The sequence below is a fragment of the Lutra lutra genome, chromosome 8, assembly GCF_902655055.1.
Source record: "Lutra lutra chromosome 8, mLutLut1.2, whole genome shotgun sequence".
In the NCBI taxonomy this organism is placed as follows: domain Eukaryota; kingdom Metazoa; phylum Chordata; class Mammalia; order Carnivora; family Mustelidae; genus Lutra; species Lutra lutra.
In genome coordinates this window covers 89,098,594-89,120,814 of record NC_062285.1, presented here as the reverse complement: position 1 = coordinate 89,120,814, position 22,221 = coordinate 89,098,594, and the positions used below count along the sequence as shown (strand labels likewise).

Here is a 22,221-nt window from a genome sequence, read left to right as displayed (position 1 = left end):
GCGTGGGGCTTGAACTCACAATCCCAAGATCAAGAGTCACATCCTCCACCAACTGAGCCAGCCAGGGGCCCTGGGATCTTTATCATTTCTTACAAGTGCATGGAAATCTACATTTATCTCAAAATTAAAAGTTTAGTTTTTCAAAACAACAACAAAAAAAGCTTTATTTTTCATAAGTTTTCAAGGTTCAGCTAATATAGACCAGGTGGCTCTATCAATCTTGGCTGGCCTTCCGTGTGTGTGTGTGTGTGTGTCTATGTGTGTGTGTGTGTGTAGGGGTTTAGCAGATCGAGGCTAGGCTCCTCTGTGCCAGCTGGAGAACTTGACTCCATTCCATATATCTCTCATCCTCAGTAGGCAGGCCTGAATATATTCTCATGGCTACTGCACAGTGCCCAAAAAAGCAAGCTCTAATGGACAAACCTCCCTCAAGCCTGGGCTTCAGTCTTGGCTTTGACATTGTAAAGGCTGAAGCAAGTTACCACAACTTAGCCCAGAATCGAAGGCAAGGCAGATCATTCTAGTCATGATGGAAAGACACCACAAGGTCACAGGCATTGGCAGTGGGAGAGAGGAACAGCTAGGGCCACAAAGGACTCTACCCCACCATCCAGCATCACTTCCAGGACAAAAACCACCCTTGGCCACTCTTTCCTCTCCTGGGCAGGCTGTGGCTATTCTGTGTTGTTTCCGGGGCCTTACGGATCTCAGTGTTTCTTGGCCAAAGAGAGGTCACAGGGGAAGAGAATGTACAACATCTAAAACCTTTCTGCACTGAGACAGTCTGCCTCGACACATCCCTCCCCCTTGTGCCTCCACCTTTCCCGGCTCTTTACTTTCTCCACCACCCGCACCCGATTCTCTTCCCACCGCTTACATCTTCTAGAATCCTGTGCCTTTCCTAGCACTCACCAGACTTTATTTTATTAGAATCCCTTTCCAAAGCCACCAAGATCAGTTCTTTGGGCCTCCCATCTCCTCATCTGCAAGATGGATAATAGCAGTACCTATGCAGCTCCATTGGTGTTGATGCGAGGATGAAACAATGTAATTCACAGAATGAGTTTACCCTGCTCCCTGCATAGTAATTCCTCAATAAATGGCAGTGGCTTTATTTTCTTTTAAGATGGGAGCAAGGGGTGTGCTTAGTCTAACTGCAGGCCGTTCAAAGCATCCTAGCATTCCGAGTGAGAACTCTGAAAATACTTCCCCATGGAAACACCATTCTACACCGCGACTGTATTCTGTCTGACTATTATTACCCCTAACGATTCTATGATTCTGGTGTTTCAGCTTTAATCCTGCACGTTCAACGGGCTCTCCTGGATGGGCCTGGCAAACTAATCACCATGAAGAATATTACTGCAGGGGGAAAATGTGAGTTCCAAACAAGGCCCTTACAAACGAACTTTTTGGAAATAGAACCCAGTCTTAAGTTTGGTATTGCCTAGAAATGAATGTTACAAAGGCAGATACTTTGAGACTGTAAATGTATCAGGCTGATGAACGGCAGATATACTACTGACCTGGGCTTTCTGAGCAAGAGCCTTATGAATGAGGCCAGATGGCAGAAGAGCTCGGGGCCAAGGGTAGGAAGCAAAACTGTGTTGTAAAGAAAACCAGGTAGACCTTAGGGGAGGGGGCCTAATGGGAGGTCACAATTAATACCTGCAGCAGTTAGGGAGACATCTTGAAAAGGAGGCTCCAAAACGGGGAAAACAGGGTCCTGAGAGCAACACCAGAGGGGTACCTACTAAATGTTGAGAAGCCTATGAAAATTGAAAGATTGTAGCTGGAAGCTTACAGAAGTCTATCCGGGACCCAGGCAGGGAAGAAATAGCTAGGACCATAATTTGAAAATGAAATGGAATGGCAAGAAGAAACAGAAAAACTATACCTTCAAGTCTAAGAGCCCAGAAGGGACAGGTTTGGGGCCTCCAGGTGGAAGGGCTTGATACGTGTTGAATAATGCAGTGACCCGAAACTAAGCTGCAAGGTTTCAAGATACAACCAGGAGACACTCAGGACTTTTCACTGTAGTAAAAGTTCAGCATGAAGTTGACCTTCTGGGTGCACGGGACAGCAGTGAACAGGACGGGAAAATGCAATGGAAGGGATATTGCAAGAAACACAGCAAGTGGGGAGAGGAGCTGGCTTTTCGTGGAGATAGTCTCCTTTAGCACACTGGGCTCATGAGAGCCAAGAAGGCATCTGAGTAAGACCCAGCCATGGCTGGACCCAGGTCTGCCAGGCTCGGTCTCAAACCAGTTAGTGCACCAGGCACCCCTCCCATCTGCTGTGTCTGGGACTCCACGTGGACCCTAACATGGCACCAAGATCTTTAGTGTTGCTGAAACGAAGCTAGCTAACAAGGAAGCTCAGGGATGTAGCCCATATTCCTGCCTACTGCATCCCTGACAGTGGGATCCCTCTCTTTGAATAAGTTCACTGATGGGCTCTCACTTCTCATGAGACTCCCATGTCCTCATTAAAGCACTGTCATGTGCAGAATTCTCTCCAATCAGCCGGATCACATCCGCCCCCTGGTGACTCCCAGCCCCCAGTCCTCATTCTGCTCTTCGGGGCTAAGTAGTTAAATCTAATCCTCCCTCCCCCTGAGACTGAGTTCCATTCCCCTTAAATTGTCACCCTTCTAGGATAAATGGTCCACATTACACAACCTTAATGACCAAGTTGATGAGCATTTCCTGATGGTCTTGATGTGAGCAGAGCTCAGGGCCCATGCTGAGTAAGTTGTCTCTTTGCTCTTCAGGTCAACAGGACGAACACAGAAGCATGGACGATGAACTCTAATACAAAGAAGACTGGTAAGTATCATTTTAAAATGTTCAGAACTTGCTATGGTGTCGCTCTGGGGAAAGCATAGACTAGTTCTCATTGGGGGATCTGAGGAGGCTTCTAAGAAGTGGGATTTGAGCTGGGACTTGAAAGATTTTGGCAAGCAAATGCATGGAAGGAAGCAGGTGGGGAGTGAACTGAACAGAGGACATGGGCTGGAGGACCCTGGTCCTTAATTTCCTACTTGATTTTGAGCATATTTAATATGAGGGCCCTAGGGGCACCTGGGTGGCTCTGGTGTTAAGCATCTGCCTTTGGTTCAGGTCATGATCCCAGGGTCCTGGGATTGAGCCCCACATCGGGCTCCCTGCTCAACAGGAAGCTTGCTTCTCCCTCTCCCACTCCCCCTGCTTGTGTTCCCTCTCTTGCTGTGTCTCTCTCTGTCATATAAATAAATAAACATCTTTAAAATATATATAAAAAATAAAATAAGATAAAATGAGGGCCCTAAACTAAATGATCTCTAGTGTGTAGTAATAGAGACCCCAAAGGTATGAGTCAGAACATTCCAACTAAGGCAAGAGTCCAAAACTATGATCCCTGCTCATATTAAGGGAGTGGTGTGAGTGTTTGGAACAGGTGGCGGAGGGGGATAAGAGGAGGATCCTTCCTTCACTGTTCTTCCTGTCACACTGATACAGCACCCTTCACCATCCTGACCATGTCATTTTGGGACACTGACAATGTCCTTCTTAGAATAGCACTTGCTATGAGCCAGACGCCTTTGGAAGCATTATATATTTACACTTACATTCCACTGAATCCTCAGAACAATGCTCTGAGATAAGTACAAGTTTGATCCTTCCCATTTTACAGATGAGAAAACAGAGGCACCGAGAGATTAAATATCTTGCCCAAAGTTCCTTGAGCAAGTTTTACAGCAAAGCCAGGATTTGAACTTAGGGAATCTGGCTTCTGCTTTACTTGTCCAATAAAAACAACAAAGGCAGAATGGGGCGCAGCCCTGTAGGCATGCTCTGCCTCACGGGGGGAGAGTTCTATGACACTGTCTCTCCTCGGCCTAACACAACACCAGCTTTCTCGGCAGCTGTGGCACCTCAATGACTCAAGCTGAGTGGGCAGTTCCCTAAAGCCCCTAAAACACTGAACAGCAGGTGCTCCTAAACCAGGTCAGTCCCATTCGGCTTCCGCACAGTTGGTTAGTTAATCCCAAACACTGGGTTTTCCTTTAAGCCCTACGATAGACTAGGTCTTAGCTCATAGTTTCACCCGACAATAATTCTGAAACATGATATGTTAGCCGATGTTCTCTCTCCCAGCTTAGTCATAATATAACATGAATGGCTACGGGTCAATGGAGCATTCCTTAACTGAATGTTTTTCTGATGGTATCTTCTATGATCATTTAGTCTTTACATGAAGTCTTTTATGACTGTTGTTACTGTTATTCCCATTTAAGTGGACAGAAAATCAAGGCTAGTGAGGTTAAGAACCTTACTCAACATCCAGTTAGGAAGTGACGGACCCAAGGTTCCTACCCAGGATTGTCCAATTCTGGAGCCGGAACTCATCCATATGCTTTCTCACCTCTTTGCATCATCCATAAACTTACCATTATCGAAGTCAATCACAAAGAAATGTCAAACAGAATCAAGGACTTAACTCAGAGGGAAATCCTATCCCTCCAGGCACATATAAACCAATTATCCGTGTAGTCATACAGAGAGGGAGGCATTTTTTACATATAATATAGAAAGGCCAGAGAAGTGCAGCAGTTTGCCCGAGCTCACACACCAAGGGAAGAAAGGAGATGGGAAAGAAAACAATCAAGAGAGCTCAGGCCCTTCATTCCATCAGCACACACTTGGGAGTGGAAATGAGTAGAAATAAACCCAGAAAGTTTCGCAATTACATTATCATCTAGACTGCAATTCTCCAACTTGTTCACATGCATCTCACAACAATCTTTATCAAAATCCTTGTCTGAGTGAGCGTGCACTTTATCAAACACACCCCCCGACCCATGGGAAATGGGATGAGTTTGCCATGACCAACTCTCAGTGAACACTCGGAACCCCGCATTCTAACAGTTTGTAAATCATCCGTTTAATACTGTGGGGTGGGATTTTTTTTTGGAAGATTTTTATTTATTTATTTGACAGAGAGAGAGACACACACACTGAGAGAGGGAACACAGAGGGAGTGGCAGAAGGAGAAGCAGGTTTCCCGTTGAGCAGGGAGCCTGATATGGGGCTCAATCCCAGGACCCCGGGATCATGACCTGAGCTGAAGGCAGACACTTAGCTGACTAAACCATCCAGGTGCCCCATCTTTTGTCATTAATATTTTCAAGAACTTCAGGGGGGATGGCACTCCAGGCCACCCTGGCCGGCATCCAGCAAGAATCCTATCAGGTTGGTTTAGCCAGATTCCCCTCCTTATCCCTAATTCTTCTTCTGGGCAATTTTCTATCCACTGACCCCTCCACCCTGCTCCTTGGCTAGGAAGTACCACTATTCCCAGCTAGATTCAAAGCTAAGCCCAGTCTCCCTCTCCTACTGCAAAACCTCACCTCAGGGTCCCTCTACCTAGTCCTGAATATTGTCTACCTTATCATTTTAACAAGTGACAGAATAATTTTTTAACAATAACTCCTTTGGGTACCGTTTACATGTGTTCTTTTAAAGTGAGAGCTCATGCAAGAACTTCCATTCAGCCTCAGAATCAAATGTCTTGCCTTGGCTTCCTTCTCCAGATGACTCCCTTCTACTTCCTACCTAATAAGAGGCAGAATCAGGATTCAGCTCCAGCCTATTAGCGTATACAGCCAGAGCCCTTATGATACCGTCTTATTTATAAATGGGTCAATAAAAGCTGTTAAAAACAGCCAATGCCAGCACCTTGAGATCTCTATCCAAATGCCTCTCAATGAATTAGGCAATCAAAGGAGAGTCTGACGGAAACATGAGGTGCAGAGAATGAATTGATTTAATCAATGTTAGAGATAATTTCTTCCAAGATAAAAAAAAACAACCTGGGTAAAGTGGTAAGGACAGCTTGTAAACAGTAGAATACTATTGCCATGGGGAAAAGAGTCCAGTGTGAGCTGTACTAAACTTGGATTTGCTCAGGGATGAATGGGTATTTCAAAGGGAGAATGAGAGCCAGTGAGCTGAAGAGAGTGAAAAATTTCAAAACAGAAGGGAGAGCTGGGTCCATGCAAAACCATCTGGGTTGGTTAGGCTCCAACCCTCCCACGGAGACAGCAGACAGGGGCCCTGTGCTCAGGTGTTGGCTGAAAAAAAACAGTAAGTTCTTTTGTGATTCTTGAGTTTGCTGGGCAAGCACTCTAAGGGAGCTTAGCCCAGGCCACTGTAGGGTACGGATGAGGCCATGTGCTCTTGGAAATTATGTTAGAGCTCCATTCAAGTCTTTATGGGCCAAGGTTGAGGCTTAGTCAATAAAGGGCTCAGAATGAGTTTGGTTAGATTATGGTCAAAGAGAACCTTTGTCAACTCCCACATAATAAAAAAGAACGTGTCAAATATTGTATTTACCTCATTAATGGATGGTGGAACTGATATAATATTATAACCAGCTCAAGGGAGAACTCAAACTGTGACCCATTTATAGACAGCTAAGGAATACTGGAATCAATGACAAACAGAGGCAAACTGGAAAAACAGGTCAATACCCTCAGACAGTCAAGAGCCCCATTCCTCTGGGAAACCATCTGCATTTTAATGGGAAGAACACTTTGCTGTTACTATCAGTCTCCTGTAAGTCAGCTTTGGTCTTACTGAGTTGTAAAATAACCCAATTGATGGAAAGCCAGCAAAGGTGCACACAGGTATAAAATCAAAAAATCTCCAAGGGTTCCAGCATTCCACTGAAAAGATATGCAATAATATCTTTTGGTCTATTTCAAAATCTTCTTGTTTTTCCCTATACCAAGCTCAACAGCAGTAAAAGTGATTCAAAAAAATCAAAAAGAGGGGGAGCCTGGGTGGCTCAGTCGGTTAAGCATCTGCCTTCAGCTCAGGTCATGATCTCAGGGTCCTGGGATCAAGCCCCACATAGGGTTTTCTGCTTGGATGGGAGTCTGTTTCTCCTCCTCCCTACTGTTCATCTCTTTCTCTCTCTTTCTCTTTCTCTCTCTCAAATAAATAAACAAAATCTTAAAAAAAAAAGAAAATTAAAAAGATGATTGAAAAGCATCAATGATCAGGGATAGGTCCATACAGTAAGTATGAAGAAAACATTCAGTTTCAGTGGTTAGGTTCCTGAACTCTGAAGCCTGGCCACCTAGGCTCCCTCAAATCCCAACTTCGCCACTTGTGATTGTGTTATGTTGGGTAATTTTACTTAGTTTCTTTGTGCCTCAAATTCCCCATCTGTAAGATGGGCATAACTAGTAATTATTACATAGCTGAGTTAATCACTGATAAAAGTTCAGTAAATTACAGATGCCACTGTGATGCCTGTTGGAGCCTGTGGCCATGAAAGCATGCCTATCTTTAGTCTACAAGGCAGTGCTTGGCTAGGCCAGAATTCTATCTTCATGATCACTAAATTCTACACCAGGGTCAACATTAATTCTTTCTCCCAAGTTTCCCATTGCTTCTAGTAGACTAACCAGTTCTTCTCTCCCACGCATAAGATTCGAGTGTAGGCAAAATTTATCACCGTTGCTTCCTTTGACTTTAGAGATGACATTAGCATCAAGTACAAGGATCTCTTTGTTTGTCGGGAATGTTTAGTGAAAGTCAAGTTAGTTTAAATCTGCTATCACAGTTAAACTCTGCTTCTGTGCCAGTGTGATCTCTGTAACCACCATCCATCTTCCTTCTGGTTATAACAACTCCCCAAGACTATCACTTTAATTCCTTTATTTTGTCTTCACTCAAACATTCTAACCACAACTTAAGGTGTAGAGGAGGGTGAAAACTTCTCCTGGGACCCTGCAAATTAGACAAAAGCAGATTAACAACAGAAAAACAAATATAAGTTTATTAATACATACAACTTACATACACAGGGGAGAAACTCAGTGATGAGTAACCCAAAGGAGTGGCTAGAACTTGGGACTTAATATAGCATCTTAACAGAAGAACAGTACATCTCCACGACTATAGCAAACAAAGAAGCCATTATTAATAGGCATGCAAGCGCTGGCTGTGGCCATCCCCTAGGGCTCTGAGCAGAGGGAAGAGGCAAAAATTCTCACCTTGGAGTCTTACCCAGGAAAGTGTTTGTACTTTACAAGTTGCTGCCCAAGGGTCTTGCTTCTAATTAGCAGACGTCTAAGTGCTAACTGCAATCCTTCCCGGAGCCTGAAAGAGCTGATGGGCACTTCCCCTGCCTCCTCCCTCCTGCTGACTCCAATAATAAAACCAAATTGTTGGTGTCTCCTTGGAAGGATCTTATCAACACATCTAGTGTCCCAACTTTTAAGATTGCCACCTGAGGAATGGACTGCCAAATCCCCCAGCTCTGATAGCCAACATAGCTTGCCTCTGCCTTCTCCCTCTAGCCCACTCCAAATCACCAGCATCTCCCTGGAAGGAACTTATCTGGCACCCCAGCTTTTGCAGATACCAGCCAAAGGATGGACCCCCGGATCACCTGGTTCTAAAAGCCAACAGGGCTTGCATTCACAGATCCCACAGGACTATAGCAACCAATGAAGCAGTTCTTAATGCATGCAAGGGTGCCCACCATCACAGCTGTACACTGAGGTCCTGTGCAAAGGAAGCAGGCCAAAAAGCCCACCTCCCAGTTTCTACTGGAAGAACTCTAATTACATACTTTCCCAGCTGCTGCCTAAGGGTTTGGCTGCCAATCAGCCAGCATCTAGGTGCAAACTATGATTCTACCCTTTGGGACACTGACAGGCTTTGGCACACCCTCAACTATTGGGCGCCACTAAGAACAAAGCTTAGATCATCACAAAGTTTTGAGAGACAACCAAGAACCACTAGTAAAGATATCGAATCAGTACTCACAAACCTCCCCACAAAGATAATAAAGATGGCTTCAATGGTAAATCATACTAAACATTTAAAGAATTAATACCAATACTTCTCAGTCTCCCAAAAAATAGAAGGCAAGGGAACACTTCCAAACTCATTTTATAATAATAACGTTACCCTGATACCAAAACCAGGCAAGAACACTACAAGAAAAGAAAATTAAAGGCCAAAATCCCCGATGAACATAGATGCAAAAACCCTCAAAAAATATTAGCAAACCAAATTCAATCATACTTTAAAAGAACCAATACACTATAATCAAGTGGGATTTATTCCAGGGCGGCAAGGATGATTCAATATTCACAAATCAATACGACACTCCGTACCACAAAATGGAAGATAAAAATCATATGACCATCTCTGTAGGTGCAGAGAAAACATTTGACTAAAGTCAATTCATCTCATGACAAAAACTCTCAAAAAACCGACTATATAAGGAGCATACCTCAACATGATAAAGGCCAAACATGACAAACCCACAGCTAACATCATACTCAGTGGTGAAAACTGAAAGCTTTTCCTCTAAGATCAGGAGAAAGACAAGGATGCCCACTCTAGCCATTTCTAGTCAACATAATACTAGAAGTCCTAGCCAGAGCAATTAGGCAAGATAAAGAAGTAAAAGATATCCAAACAAGAAAGGAAGAAATAAAACCATCTCTATTTGTAGATGACATATTATAACTCTAAAGACTCCACCAAAAAAACCGTTAGACCTACTAAATGAATTCAATAAATTTCAGATACAAAACGCAATACACAAAAATCAGTTGCATTTATATATACTAACAATGAACCAATGGTAAAAGAAAACAATCCCATTTACAATATCCATTTTATAGTAGCATCAAAAATAATAAAACACTTCAGCATGAATTTAACCAAGGAGACAAAAATCTATACCCTGAAAACTATAAAACATTGGTGTAAGAAATTTAAAAAGACACATGGGTAGATATTCATGTTCATGGATGGGAAGAATTAATACTGTTAAGATGTCCATACTACCCAAAGTCATACACAGATTCAGTGCCATCCCTATCAAAATCCCATTGGCATTTTTCACAGAAATAGGAAAATAATCCTAAAATTTGTAAGGATCCACAAAAAATTCTAAAGAGCTAAATCAATCTTGAGCAAGAAAAACAAAACTAGAGGCAACACACTTCCTGATTTCAAACTATATTACAGACGGTAGTAATCAAATCCGTATGGTATTGGCATTAAAACAAATACATAGATCCATGGAACAGAAGAGAAAGACAAAAAACAAACCCATGTGTATACGGTCAATTAATTTTCATCAAAGGAGCCAAGAATATGCAATAGGGAAAGGATAGTCTCTCAAATAAATGGTGTTAGGAAAACAGGATATCTTCCTGCAAATGAATGAAACTGGAGTCCTACCTTATACCACACACAAAAATTAACAAAATTGATTAAAGACTTGATCGTAAGACCTGAAACTGTAAAACTGTTAGAATAAAACATATGAGTTAAACTCTTTGGCATTGGTCCTGGTGATGATTTTTTTGGATTTGACACTAACAGCAAAGGGAACAAAAGCAAAAATAAGCAAATGAGACTACATCAGACTAAAAAGTTTCTGCATAGCAAAGGAAACCACCAACAAAATGAAAAGTCAGTGTATGCTGTGGGAGAAAACATTTGTAAACAAAATGTCCACTAAAGGGTTAATATTTAAACTGTACGAGGAACTCACACAACTTAATGGCAAAGAAACTGCCAGTTTTGTAAATGGGCAAAGAACCTCCACAGAGGGGCGCCTGGGTGGCTCAGTGGGTTAAAGCCTCTGCTTTTGGCTCAGGTCATGATCTCGGGGTCCTGGGATCGAGCCCCGCATGGGGCTCTCTGCTCAGTGGGGAGCCTGCTTCCTCCTCTCTCTCTGCCTGCCTCTCTGCCTACTTGTGATCTCTGTCAAATAAATAAAATCTTAAAAAGTTTAAAAAAAAAAAAAAAAGAAAGAACCTCCACAGACATTTTGCCAAGGAAGAGTTACAGCCAGCCATCAGCACATGAAAAGGTGTTGTAATCTCTAATCATCAAGGAAATGCAAATCAAAACCATGATGAGTATCAACTCACACCTGCTAGGTTGCCTCTTATCAAAAAGGCGAGAAGTAGTAAATGCGCTTGAGGATGTGGAGAAGAAGGGAACTCTTGTGGGCTGCTAGTGGGAACGTAAACTGGGAACACACACTATGGAAAACGATGTGAAGTCAACTCAAGAAACAGACATAAAATATTTTCAGCCTTAAAAGAGAAGGAAATCTTGCCATTTGTGACAACATGGAGGAGCCTGGAGGGCATTATGCTAATTGAAATAAGCCAGACAAAGACAAATATTGCATGGTCTCACTCCTATGTGGAATCTGAAACACAAAAACAAACTCCTAGAGACAGTGTAGAGTGTTGCCAGGAGCTGGGGGTAGGGAAATAGGAGGAGGTTAAAGGTTACAAAGTTTGTTATGTGTAAGATCTGAGGATCTAATGTATAGCATGGTGACTATATGGCTGATAAGACTGTATTGTAATATCAAAATTTAAGAGAACTTATGTGTTCTCAAGTGATGAAGGTGCTAATTAACTCTGTGGTGAAGATTCTCTCATATGTATCAAATACATTTCATATATCAAACCATGATGTTGTGCATTTTAAACATATTACAATTTTATTTGTCAGTTACCCCTCAGTAAAGCTGAGGGGGAACAATAAATTTGTATAGAAGTGACAAAGCAAAGTAAAACGGCTTCTGGGATTTTGGGGATGGCAAACCGTGGGCAGGTAAATATATGGGGAAACTAATGGGAGATTAGAGTTGTCGTAGTAAGGTTTCTCTGTCGATTCCTCTCGCGCCAGCTCTAGGCGGAGAAGAGTCTAGTATAGTCTCTTGTGGTTCAGAATCATCCTTCTTAATTAGGCAGAAGGCAGACTTTTTCTTATGTCAGCTTCTTCTTAATTGCTCTCAGCTCAAAATACTCCTGGGGGCCAAAGTGGCATGTTTTGAAGTATTTTAGTCTGAACCCCTTCACAGGTAGACTTTGTAACAAATGGTGCTTCTCCTCTGCTCCTTTTTTCCCCTCAAATGTTTCATTTGAACCAGTTGTGTTCCTTTGTTGCTTCATTTCATCCAGTTTCATCATTGAGATTGAAAGAAAGATGAGAGTCAGCCCCAGAATAATATGGTATCCTTTCCAAAGTCTGCTCATCTGGACTTTCAAGTCTTATTTGGTATTCACTTGATGCTCACTCACAGAGATGGGTAAAAACCCCAGCGTCTTCCTGAGGGTGAGCTTCTTATCCATACCTCCAAATACATAGGGATTTTTCCCTTGGACATAGTTCCCATGATAATTTAAACAAATTCCAGAATCCAAGATTAAGGCAAACTGAAAACAAATGCAACAATTTCAAAAATAGCCATCATTGGGGCGCCTGGCTGGTTCAGTGGGTTAAAGCCTCTGCCTTCGGCTCAGGTCATGATCTCGTGGTCCTGGGATCGAGCCCCGCATCGGGCTCTCCGTTCAGCGGGGATCCTGCTTCTCCCTCTCCCTCTGCCTGCCTCTCTGCCTATTTGTGATCTCTGTCTGTCAAATAAAAAAATAAAATCTTTTTTTAAAAAAAGAGCCATCATCCATAATTCAATTCCTAGGAATCATTTCTCAGGAATCAATACAAAATATGGGCAAAGATGACAAAACTATACTCTGCAACATCGTTTGTAATGGCGAACACAGGAAAACAAACAGAACATTTGGCAAATAGCTGCTTGGCTGAATAATTTTAGTGCTTCCATTCCCTGGACTTAGGCAGCCATTAAAAATTCTATTTCAAAATATGTTGGTGTGGAGATAACCTTATGATAGAGGTTAAATGCAAAAAGCAAGTCAGAAGGGGCGCCCGGCTGGCTCAGTTGGGAGAGCACGGGGCTCTTGATCTCAGGGTGATGAGTTCAAGCCCATTGGGCATGCAGCCTACTTAAAGAAAAGAAAAGAAAGTCACAAAGCTATGATAACGTCTTAACTATGTAAAACCATGTACATTGTATTTGTTCAGGAATCCTTCTGGTTGAAAGAAACACACTAATTAGCTGAATTTTTTAAAAAATGCATTGGTAAAAGGTGTCTTCCAACCCCCAGGTGGCAAGTGGAGAGCTCTGAGGAACCAAGCAGCATTGTCTCCTACTCCCCAGGACCTTATTGCTCCCCAGTTCTCTCTTGATTGATTAGTTCCTTCATCACCTTGTCTGCCAGCTTTTACTCCTCTGTTGCGTGGGACCCAAGCATGACCTCCCAGTGAAAACACCCAGCAGAGGCTGGCTAGAATCCCAGTAACACAGTTCCAAATCTCCGGCTTATGGAATTGAACTGGCCCAGCTTGGGTATTAGGCGATCCGCCTCTCATCCAGTTGGCTATGATTAGACAGGCAAAGGGTCATTTTGTCCAGGGCCAGGGGTGCCTCCCCATAAGTGCATAATCGGAAGTGGTGTAAAAGGGAAGGGAGTGGGCAGGGCAGACGCTCGAGAGGTAGTTAGACGTTATTGTCGTAGAAGGAAATACACCAAATTTTTAATAACATTTACCAACAACTGACGGGATCATGATGGGCTTAATTTATGTATATGCTATTTTACATTTTACAAGTTTTCTACAACACTATGTGTATTTTTAGAAGGAGAAAAGTGGGTTTGGTTGTTTTTTTATGTTTTGTTTTTTTATTTTTAATATATAACACGTGCTAAATCCCATCCCTATTATGTGCTAGCTTTTGGGTATGGAAGTTGACCAAGTTGAATGATTATTGGACGGTCTCTATCCTTGATGAGCTTGCCTCCTTGTGGAAGTTCCCCTTCTTGTGTTTGTACTTAATCATGCCAAGACCTCGTGGGATTGTAAATGGTTTCTGCGACCAATATCACTAAGTGGTACAACTCTGAACACCAATAACAACTCAAGCCCCTACTATCTGATTTAGTTATCGATGATAGGCATTTGTTGGTTCCTGAAACGTTTCAAATGAATAGATTTTTTTTTAAGACAAGGTTTGTTTTTTTTTTTTAAGATTTTATTTATTGAGAGAGAGAGAGAAAGTTCATGTGTGTGCCCAGGTACAAGCAGGAGAGAAGGGCAGAAGGAGAAGGAGTGAGACTCTCAAGCGGACTCCCCACTGAGCTCAGAGCCCCACACGTGGCTCAATCTCACAACCTTGAAATCACAACCAAATGGAAATCCATTTGGAGTGGAAATCCAGAGTCAGACACTTAACTGACCGAGCCACACCAGGGCCCCAAAACAACTAAGTTTTTTCTAAAAAGAAAAACCATTCTTAGTATTTTGTTACCCCTTGAGGTGACTGACATGCACATGTCATATTCTGTAAATACTAGTTTGCTGGGTTAACATTCTTGAGTCCCCAAAGAACTGACTTTCCCATAACCCCTGTCCGTTTGCTTCTCCGGGATCTGTTTGCCTAATATTTAAACGGCCAACTCTTCCTTCACTTTTGTGCAATTAGCCTTAATTCCTCTTTCCCCATTCACACTTCTTCATCTTCATGTTCCCCTGGCCAGCTCCTGAGGTTTCAGGATCACACGTATGGCCATAAATATCTCTTTCAGTTAACAATCTGAGTAGAATGTGAAATCATTTTTAACTCTCCTCTTTCATATACATAGGGAACTCCATCTTTAAAACTGTGGGGAAAAAATGAATTTTTGTGGCTTCTATGGCTGGGGTTAAAGCCTGTTTTTAAGGCTTTTCCAGTGGTCCCATTTGAATGTAATCTTTGAATTACAGAGGAGGGGTAACACATACATAACGGGAAGCTAGGAGGACCAGGGTTTGGCTCTCAGCTCTGCTGACAGGGACCACTAGCAAAAGATGTTGCTTCCCTGAGCCTGATTCCTCATCCATAAAATAGAAATCCTAACACTTACCTCTCCGTGCTAAGATTAAATACGTGGCCAAGGCTGTTCTCTACTAGGTGGTCAGTAAACATTTGCTAAACTGATGAAACGTACAGAATGTAAAGAACTATCAGGGAAACACCCACCTAATCGTCCTGAAGGGCAGCGTTGGGTTTTGATAAAGGATGCAGAACTATTTCTAGAGTCAAATTACATGGGCAAAGGTCGGCCCCTCCTTCAGTTAAAAAGCTGAGGGCAGGACTTAACGAGGAAGTGGTCATCCTTCTCCGAGCCTCACTTCAGCCTTGGTCCTCAACCTGAGGAACCTACAGCCCGTGGAAGTCTTGGTCACATGAGAAGCCAAGAAGACCTGGTGAAAGTTTCCTCTGAGGGACTCAGGTCTAGAAATTTCCTTGCAGCCACCTGCCCTGAAGAGGGGGAAACCTGTGCCAGCCCCATTCCCAGGTAACACCAGGGAGCGCCCGCCTGGTTCTCAGCCTTCCCAGGAGGACACGGTTGGGTCTTCAGTCCTGGTTTTGCTAAGGAGGCAAATCTAAGCAGGGGAGAGGTTTACCGGGTTTACTAGAAACTTCTTATCATGTTAGTCTCGGGAAGCAAAATGACAGCTAAGAATATGGGGTTATTTCCAGGAAAAGGAGAGAAAAGTTGTATGAGGTTTCTCTTTCATTTCTTCTTGCTACAGAAGGTTTGAGAGAGTGCAGTTAAGCATACATAACTGACTGGTTCTTTTTTAATATTATGCAGCCCTCTCTCATTGAGTGTATGACAGCATGTGTGATGACATGACCGCAGGTGGGTGGCCAAGAGCCCGTGGTGATGCTGACTCCCTCCCCCAGAGCAGGGATGGGGCTGAAGGCAGGAATCCATGGGTTTGAACCCAGAGTTCCGAGCACCTGGTGGGAAAGTGGTCTAGCTCTGGCTTGACCCCCACTGGCTTCCCTGAGGACAAGCCCCAGCTAAAATGGGCAAGCCCTCTCCTTCCCCTCTAGAAAGCTCCTTCCTCTCTGAGTCCAGGCCCCTCATCTTATTTCACTAATGTGCCCCGAGGCACTCTCAGTTTAGTTTCTCTGGTAGGAAAAATTAAGACATATTACCTCATTTCACCCTTAGGATTAAAAAACAGGTCATTCTCAGAAATGACAAACTGGGGAGCGGCATGGAGATACTAGGAAGTCTGAAGTTCAGGGAGGAAGGAAAAAAAGACAAACAGGTCCTGAAGGGCCCAGGGGGCATAGGGTTCTGACCGGAGGCTCAGAGCAGCCAGACATAATTTAGCTGACAATCTGGTCTGGGAGACCCCATTGGGGGTGAATGTCTATGGTCGTGAGTGACAGCTGACGCTCACCTGTCTGTCCAGAGCAGTGGAAGTCAGCTGTTCTGCTGAGCCTGCGCCTGTGACTCCCCTCCCCTTGCCCCGCACCCCGCCAGGCCTGGGCACAGCCAGCTGAGCCAAATGCTGCCCAGTTTGCTCTGGGCACTCATCGTGGCAGCCTCTGCTGGAACCCCAAAGCACGCATGCTTCTCCATGACCTGCCACAGAGAAGGGAAGTGAAATCTGATCTCAACAAGCAAATCCACTGCTAAAAATCCCCAAATCAGGTCTGGTGATAACAGCTGAAGGAGCTTGCCAGCAGGTTCTACCTTCCCAGCTCCATAGGTGGCCCCAAGGCCAGGTGGCGGGGACCCTGGGGGTACTTCGGCCATTTAGGAGGTTGGGGGGGAGAGGATCTGTGAGAGAGGGAATAGAGGCCAACCCCAAAAGCTCGTTGACCTTGCTTTTGAAAGTAGGTTTGCCGTCGTTTGTTCCCGATGAGGATGTGAACAGAGGGTAGAAGGCGTAGCCTTGTGTCCCCTGAGTCACAGAGTTAGCATAAGCCTCACAGGTGTTCTTCGGCAGCAGACTCCCCAGATTCTGGGTCAGATCCACCGGTGGGGGGCTTGGCCGGGAGGAGCCGGGCTTCCTTTCCATATATGTGCATTACATTTATGGTGTAAGTTTCCATAAACCCTAAAGTTGGGCTTTTACTTTCAACAGGCATGGCAGAGAGCAGTAGGGACCCACTAGTTTATCCAGAGATAAGCTGTCCCATCTGCTTTAAAGTAAGACTTAGCTACAAAGTTAACAAGTAGCCCTCCCTTGGTGTACCGTGAAGATCAGTAGGGGGAGAAAAACCTATGCTTGCTAAATGCATTTCAAGTGTTGGAACCCATACTTTGACGTGTCCACTGTTTGGTACCAGCCCAGTGCTTTCCAGGCCCTGGTCACAGCACACCCCCACACCGCACCCCACGGTGGGCTTGCCTCATCCGGGCCATTCCAGAGGAATGAGCCCTGCAGTGCTTTCTGCATCTCCCTCATTTTCGGCCGCCAACAGTGGGAGCCAGGTACTCCATTCCTTTCCATGCCTGGCACAGGACAAAAATCTCCTCTTTCACAAAATGGAAAGACTGTGTGCCCCATCTTGACCTCATTGGTTTTCCCCTTTTCTGATGTTGCTCCTGCATCAGCATTCATTAAGAAACTTGTTTCTTAAAGAAGTCAGACCCTTCCTCTCCCCTTCAGTATCACACATGTGCACGCACACACACATACTCACACACAACTTTCCAGTCCTCACACCACATTAGAAGAGTGCGGGTGTCTTTGGAAGCAGAGATAGTACGGCTTGAAGAGTGGGCTCACCCTCCCATCCAGGACGGAGTTCCTGCAGAACCAGAGTGTATTTCCTGCCTAGAGCCTTCCCGGGCTGCCCAATTCTAAAGGAAGCTTCACATTTAACACCTCACTTCTGTCCTGACCCAGTCCAGCTCTGGGCTCTTTCCTGGGCACAGGTCCTTCCACACCGCGGCTGCTGCCCCAGTTCTGACCAGCTGTCCTGTTCTCACCTCACCCTTTCTGGCTCCTTCTCTTTCTTGTCTCAGGTTGCTCACTCTCCCTACCTCCCTTGGGGAGCAGCCGCTTACGTGGGTCTCAGTTCTCACTATTTCTAAGCTACATCTTTCATTCATAGAGTTGCCGGATCTGCATAAAAAAAAAATGCAAGACGCCTAGTTTAGTTTGCATCTCAGATAAAAAAACAAATATATATTTTTTAAGTTAATATGTAATAAACATGATCTGTACAATACTGGGGACATATTTATACTAAAAAATATTTGTTTATCTGAAATTCAAATTTAATAGGATGTACTGTATGTTATCTGGCAGCTCTATAATCATTTCTCGTTCATTCATCGAAAAAATATTCTTGGGGAACTTACCATGTGTCAGGCATTATGCTGGGTGCTGGGAAAGCCGGCCAGGTCCCAGTCTTCATACCTTACAGAATGTATACTTTATATACTTTGTAAACACACATACTATATACATACGGATATGTGTGTGTGTGTGTGTGTGTATACCTATAGGAAGAGCATGGCTTTTGTACTAAACCTAATATTTGTATGTCACTAGTTAGTTTTAACTGAATTTGATGAGCTCGCTTCTATAAACGTTAATATTTACTTAACAAAAAAAGTAACCTATTACAATTATACAATTGTAATAAATAATGGATGCCAATATTCCCAGAGCATTTATCATCTGCCATGCACTATTTTAAGTGATTTACACACACTAACTCTTTTTATCCACATACAAAGTTGATGAAGCAGATTTTTTTAATCCCCATTTTGCAGATGGGAAAATGGAGACCCAAATAAATTAAGAAATACACCCAGTCACACAGCTAGTAAACAGATGATCCAGGATGTGAACTAGATTATCTAACTCAAGAAACCAACAGGTAAACCACTACTCTATACAGATCAACACTTGTTTTAAGGATTTTCACAGTTTGTAATTCGTCCTCCTCCATGGTCAATGAGTTAGATAATATGAGTCACATTTTATAAATAGGAAAACTACACCTCAGTGAGGTTAGTGATTTGCCTCAATCCCTTTGCCAGTAAGTAAAAAAGCAGTTCTTCAACCCAACTTCTCATTCCAAATACTGCACTCCCCCTATACCATCCATAACCCTCTTGGAGCTTAATTAAAACGGTAGTGCCCAAAGTGAGTTTCATAAATATTCTTTACTGTAAGACTTAATCAGGCACTTGTTCAAACACTTAAGTTCTACTCTAAATGCTTTACAAATATTAACTAACTTAATCTTCATAAGATGGGCACTGTTCATGAGATGGGTACTGTTATCATCCCCATTTAAACGTGATAAACTGAGGCGTAGAGTGACAGAGCCAGGATCTGAGCCCAGTCTCTCAAAATAGGAAAAAAATTCCACCAATCATTGTCAAATGATTGTGGTCCCTATTGTAGGCAAGGGGCCTATGGCTGGGGTAAAACGCACTGACATGCCTGCCCTGTGGGGCTTATCTTGTGTTGAGGAGAAGAGAATAAACCTAGACAAACTTCGGCAAGGATCCTAATGGGGGTGACTAAGACCCGCACCAGGAGGGGGACAAACTGATGGCCTGTGAGACCACGTAGCAGGGGAGAGGAAGAATGTCAGGTGGAGGGGGACAGAGGTGGAAGAGCAGGAAGGAGCATATGCTTTCCAGAGATATTGAAGTAACTCCAGACAGCAAAGGTTTCACTGTGGTGCATTGTGACCGTGACATTGGGAGATGGTGAGGGAAGAAAGATTGTCAGATGGTCAAGTCCTGGAAGAGGAAGTGGGTATGAGGGAACAGAAGGGAGGAGGGAGCAAAGCAGTCATGACCCCCACCTCACACCATAGCCCTCAAGTTTTACTTAAGTTCAGTTACCTGAAGCAGATCTGTGGGACTCAGACCTAAACAAGCAAAGGCAGAGGATAAAGGAAGAAGTAAGGGAATGGGAAGAGTCAGGAACCCCAGATATTTCCCTTGGCTGAGTCAGCCTCTCTCTTTGTCCACCTACCCTCCCCAAGAAGCTCTTTAACTGCTTCCCATGGTCTAGGTCTCCTTTTGAGGTGTGCCGACAGATCCACTAAGACCAAGCAGAGCTTTCAGCCCCACAGTCGAAGGCCCCCATGGTTGGGCCTACTGCCATGTCACTTCCTGTCCCTCCACAACCCTCAGCCCCAGCTCTTCAGGAAACACGTGCTCTGCCAGCTCTCTCGCCACTCTTCACACACATCCTAGACTAACCAGAGTCTGCCCTCTGCCCACCCTGTCCCACCCACCCGCATAACCCCTTCCAGTCTGTCGAGGAGACTTGGCTCGCCTTTCTCGGGAGCTGTCTGTTCCTCCCCACACAGGCTATCTGCACCTCTGATCCAGCTCCTCGCCCACTCTCTCTGTGTGGAGCTGTCTGTGTACCTTCTCTTGTCCTCATCTTTCACAGAGAATCCTGGATTTTCCATTTCTGAGGACTCCTTGCCTCCCTGCACAGAATAGGTTCTCAGTAAATGCAGGTGGAGCTCCACGCCTTGCCTCCTGACCCCCAGAGAGCAGTGCGCCCATGGGTAAGAGGTCACGTGTGGACTTTGTTGTTCCAGGCCCACCATGTGCACCGCCAGTGCCTGTGACCTGGAGGAGATCCCCCTAGACGATGATGACACAAACAGCATAGAATTCAAAATCCTGGCCTTCTACACCAAACACCATGTCTTCAAGAACACCCCTGCCATCTTCTCGCCAAAGCTGCTGAGAACAAGAAGTTTGTCCATCAAAGAGCAGGGGGGTTGGTCAGCAAACGATTCATGGACACAGGTGTCATGGCCTTGCAGAAATTCTCCATCCAGGGAGAAGCCCCTAGACCTGGCCAAGAAAAAGTCTTCCTGGAGGACATTCTTTGGAGTAATCGAGAAGGAGGAAGATGCACAGAACTCAGCCATATTCGTTTTGCAGGGTGCCACCGCGGAACGTCAGGATAGTCCTCAAAGTCAGCAGTGGTCGAGGTCCCTCACTAACGTGGGACAGCGCACAGAGCAGGAAGGTAGGCTTTGGGGGCCGCTGCTCTCCCACAGAAAAATCTTTCCCTTCCTGTATATGTGGTATTTCCTCTCCTCCCAGCTGGTAATGTGGCCTGATGCAGGGTACTCCAATGTGCCTCAGTTTCCCAACTTCTTGATATTCAATAATAATTGCCCTGCTTTTCTCAAGACTGAGTAGGAAGTGGGAGGCTGTCAGTGAAGGGTGGCAGGACTGGTGTCTGGCTCTGCTGGCTAGAGATAGGCTTGCTGCCCCAAGTCCTGATCATCTGTGCCAGAGACCAGGATGGAAGGAAGAGTCCTGAGCGGGGCTTCAGGCTGCCGTTCTTCTTGAGGTAAGTCAACCCACCTCTCTGGGCCTCTGTTTCCAACTGTATGTTGGGGTATCCCACCCTCCCTACATCTTCGGGTGGTGAATGGAAAGATCAGGTAGCTACATACAAAAATACTTTCCAAAGTATAAGGGACTCTTAAAAACAAAACAAAACAAAAACCCAACGACTGAGAAGCATTTTGGGGTTTTTTTGGGTGGTTTTTTATTTTGTTTCGTTTTTTTTTTTTTAAAGATTTTATTTATTTATTTGACAAAGAGAGAGAGAGACAGCAACAGAGGGAACACAATCAGGGAGAGAAGGCAGAGGGAGAAGCAGGCTCCCCACTCAGCAAGGAGCCTGATGTGGGGCTTGGTCCCAGACACTGGGATCATGACCTGAGCCTAAGACAAACATTTAACGACTGAGCCACCCAGGCACCCCTGGGTTTTTTGGTTTTTGTTTTTAAAATTTTATTTATTTATTTGAGAGAGAGAGAGAGAGAGAGAGAGAGAGGGATACCACAAGCACTGGGGAGGGTAGAGACAGAGAGAGAGAAGCAGACTTCCTGCTGAACAGGAAGCCCCACTCAGGACTCGAACCCAGGATCCTGGGATCATGACCTGAGCCAAAGACAGACGCTTAACCTACTGAGCCACCCAGGTGCCCCAGCTGAGAAGCATGTTGACAAAACCTTTCCTCAGTGTGACAAAATACATTATATTGAATAAAGCATTTTCATGAAGGGCTTCAGCAGAGAAAGCTGCCCTTCATCCACAAACCTGGGCACAAGCATCTTCTTGCCCTTCAATAATACCCAGTGCCAGCTGCCCAGATTTTGGAAGAAACTCCCTCTCCTGTGGGCTTTGATTGCTGGGCTATCGTGTCAATAATTAGTCAACAGGTGGCAGTAATGTCTCAATTTTAGAATGTGTGACTGTCCCGGTTTACTTGGGGAATCCGCCCACATTTGGCAGTTTTCCATCGCTCACTATGATAGGGGAAACTTTTACTTCCCAAACTTTTGTAAGTCCCACAGACTAATAACATTTTAGAACAGAAGTTAGGGGTGAGATTTCCTGGGGAACGTCTCCTCTCCCCATCCCCCCCAGTGGTACAGCAAGCTCCTGCTGGAGATGGTAGCCGAGCTCTCAGGCCTTAACAGTTTGGAGACACCTCAATAGGCTTTTCTGCT

General features: G+C 44.4%; 1 protein-coding gene across 3 annotated transcripts in view; it reads left to right on the top strand.

Annotated features, from left to right (window-relative positions):
- The window catches only part of BCL2L14 (BCL2 like 14), a 53,831-nt gene that overhangs the window by 18,647 nt on the left and 12,963 nt on the right, over window positions 1-22,221 (top strand). The window contains exons 1-4 of one of the 3 annotated variants that reach the window (XM_047743155.1): window positions 1,283-1,377; window positions 2,774-2,828; window positions 15,106-15,244; window positions 20,281-20,720. In XM_047743155.1, the coding sequence (XP_047599111.1) occupies window positions 2,804-2,828; window positions 15,106-15,244; window positions 20,281-20,720 (604 nt within the window). In that variant the 5' untranslated portion in view covers window positions 1,283-1,377; window positions 2,774-2,803. Of the gene's footprint in view, window positions 1-1,282; window positions 1,378-2,773; window positions 2,829-15,101; window positions 15,245-20,280; window positions 20,721-22,221 lie in introns of those variants that run through there. The other 2 variants (XM_047743156.1, XM_047743157.1) reach the window with 2 other exon arrangements.